This window comes from Propithecus coquereli, unplaced genomic scaffold, assembly GCF_000956105.1.
Source record: "Propithecus coquereli isolate 6110/MARCELLA unplaced genomic scaffold, Pcoq_1.0 Scaffold110, whole genome shotgun sequence".
Classification (NCBI taxonomy): domain Eukaryota; kingdom Metazoa; phylum Chordata; class Mammalia; order Primates; family Indriidae; genus Propithecus; species Propithecus coquereli.
Window position 1 is genome coordinate 5,790,085 of NW_012134970.1, and position 1,031 is coordinate 5,791,115.

The 1,031-nt window shown below is 40.3% G+C and overlaps 1 protein-coding gene across 1 annotated transcript in view; it reads right to left on the minus strand.

The window, feature by feature from the left end:
- Positions 1 to 1,031, minus strand: part of OXCT1 (3-oxoacid CoA transferase 1) — a 143,876-nt gene that overhangs the window by 58,480 nt on the left and 84,365 nt on the right. Inside the window, exon 11 of the mRNA XM_012649601.1 lies at positions 320 to 392. Within this exon, the coding sequence (XP_012505055.1) occupies positions 320 to 392 (73 nt within the window). The remainder of the gene's footprint in view (positions 1 to 319; positions 393 to 1,031) is intronic.

A 1,031-nucleotide genomic window follows, 5' to 3' on the forward strand; every position in this document is an offset into this window, starting at 1 on the left:
TGAAGACAAACACTAGCTAGAAAATGAACACAGTTTGAAGAAAATGGTAGGATCCTCAGAAAGGACCTTAGAAATGTTTACTTCAGTCTAGTTGGTACAAAGATATATATTCCATTGGGGGGTTCTTTTCATAATAGTGGGCTGGATATTCAATGTTCAACATTCACTGTGAATAATTTCACATCTCCTTGCAGCCGAACAAGCCCATGATAGTTTTCTGGCTGGGACATTTGGCCGCGCTTCAGTCTTGTTAACACTCAGGGGATGACTCAGCTCATTCCACACCGTGTGAAACACGAGGGGCTCTGTTATTACGTACCCTCTAATCATTGCAAATGATTCATCACTGGAGAAAAAAGAGGCTCCTGGAAGAACAGTAACTGTTTCCTTGCCTAAATGCACACACGCAAAAAAAAGAAAGAAAAGGCTATTAGATTTCTAACAGAATCACAGTGGACAGAGAGGTCTATACCGTCTCCATTTCCAAAAGAATTTAAGCTCCCTTTACCAAAGGGCTGCAGCATAAAGGGGTGGGGGAACACAGTAGGAACTGTCCACCCTGTGAAGATGAGTATGTTGTACTGCCATTGTTCAGTACTGCACCTGCATGGTGATAGCAAAAAGCAGACCAACTTAGTTTTACTATCGTTTGGAAATTCTCTACAAGCAATGCACCCCTCAATTGCCTACACCTGTCCAACCTCTCATCACCCCCATTACCTTCACAAGCCACCGCTAAATACAAATAGAAATAAGGAGGGAGGGAGTTCTGGGGTGACACCTGTCAGAATCTAATGCTACTGTAAGTCACCAGAGCAGAAAGATTGTGGAATAAATACGAACTTAAGAAGAAATGCAATTATGAAAAGAATGATGCAGGAGATGCCCCTCTGGTTTTTTTTTTTAAACCAATGAATAACTTTGAATTACAACATAAGTTCTGATAATCTAATGTACAGCATGGTGGTTATAGTTAATAATGCTGTATTGTATACCTGAAATTTGCTAATAGAGTAGATCTTAAGTCTTCT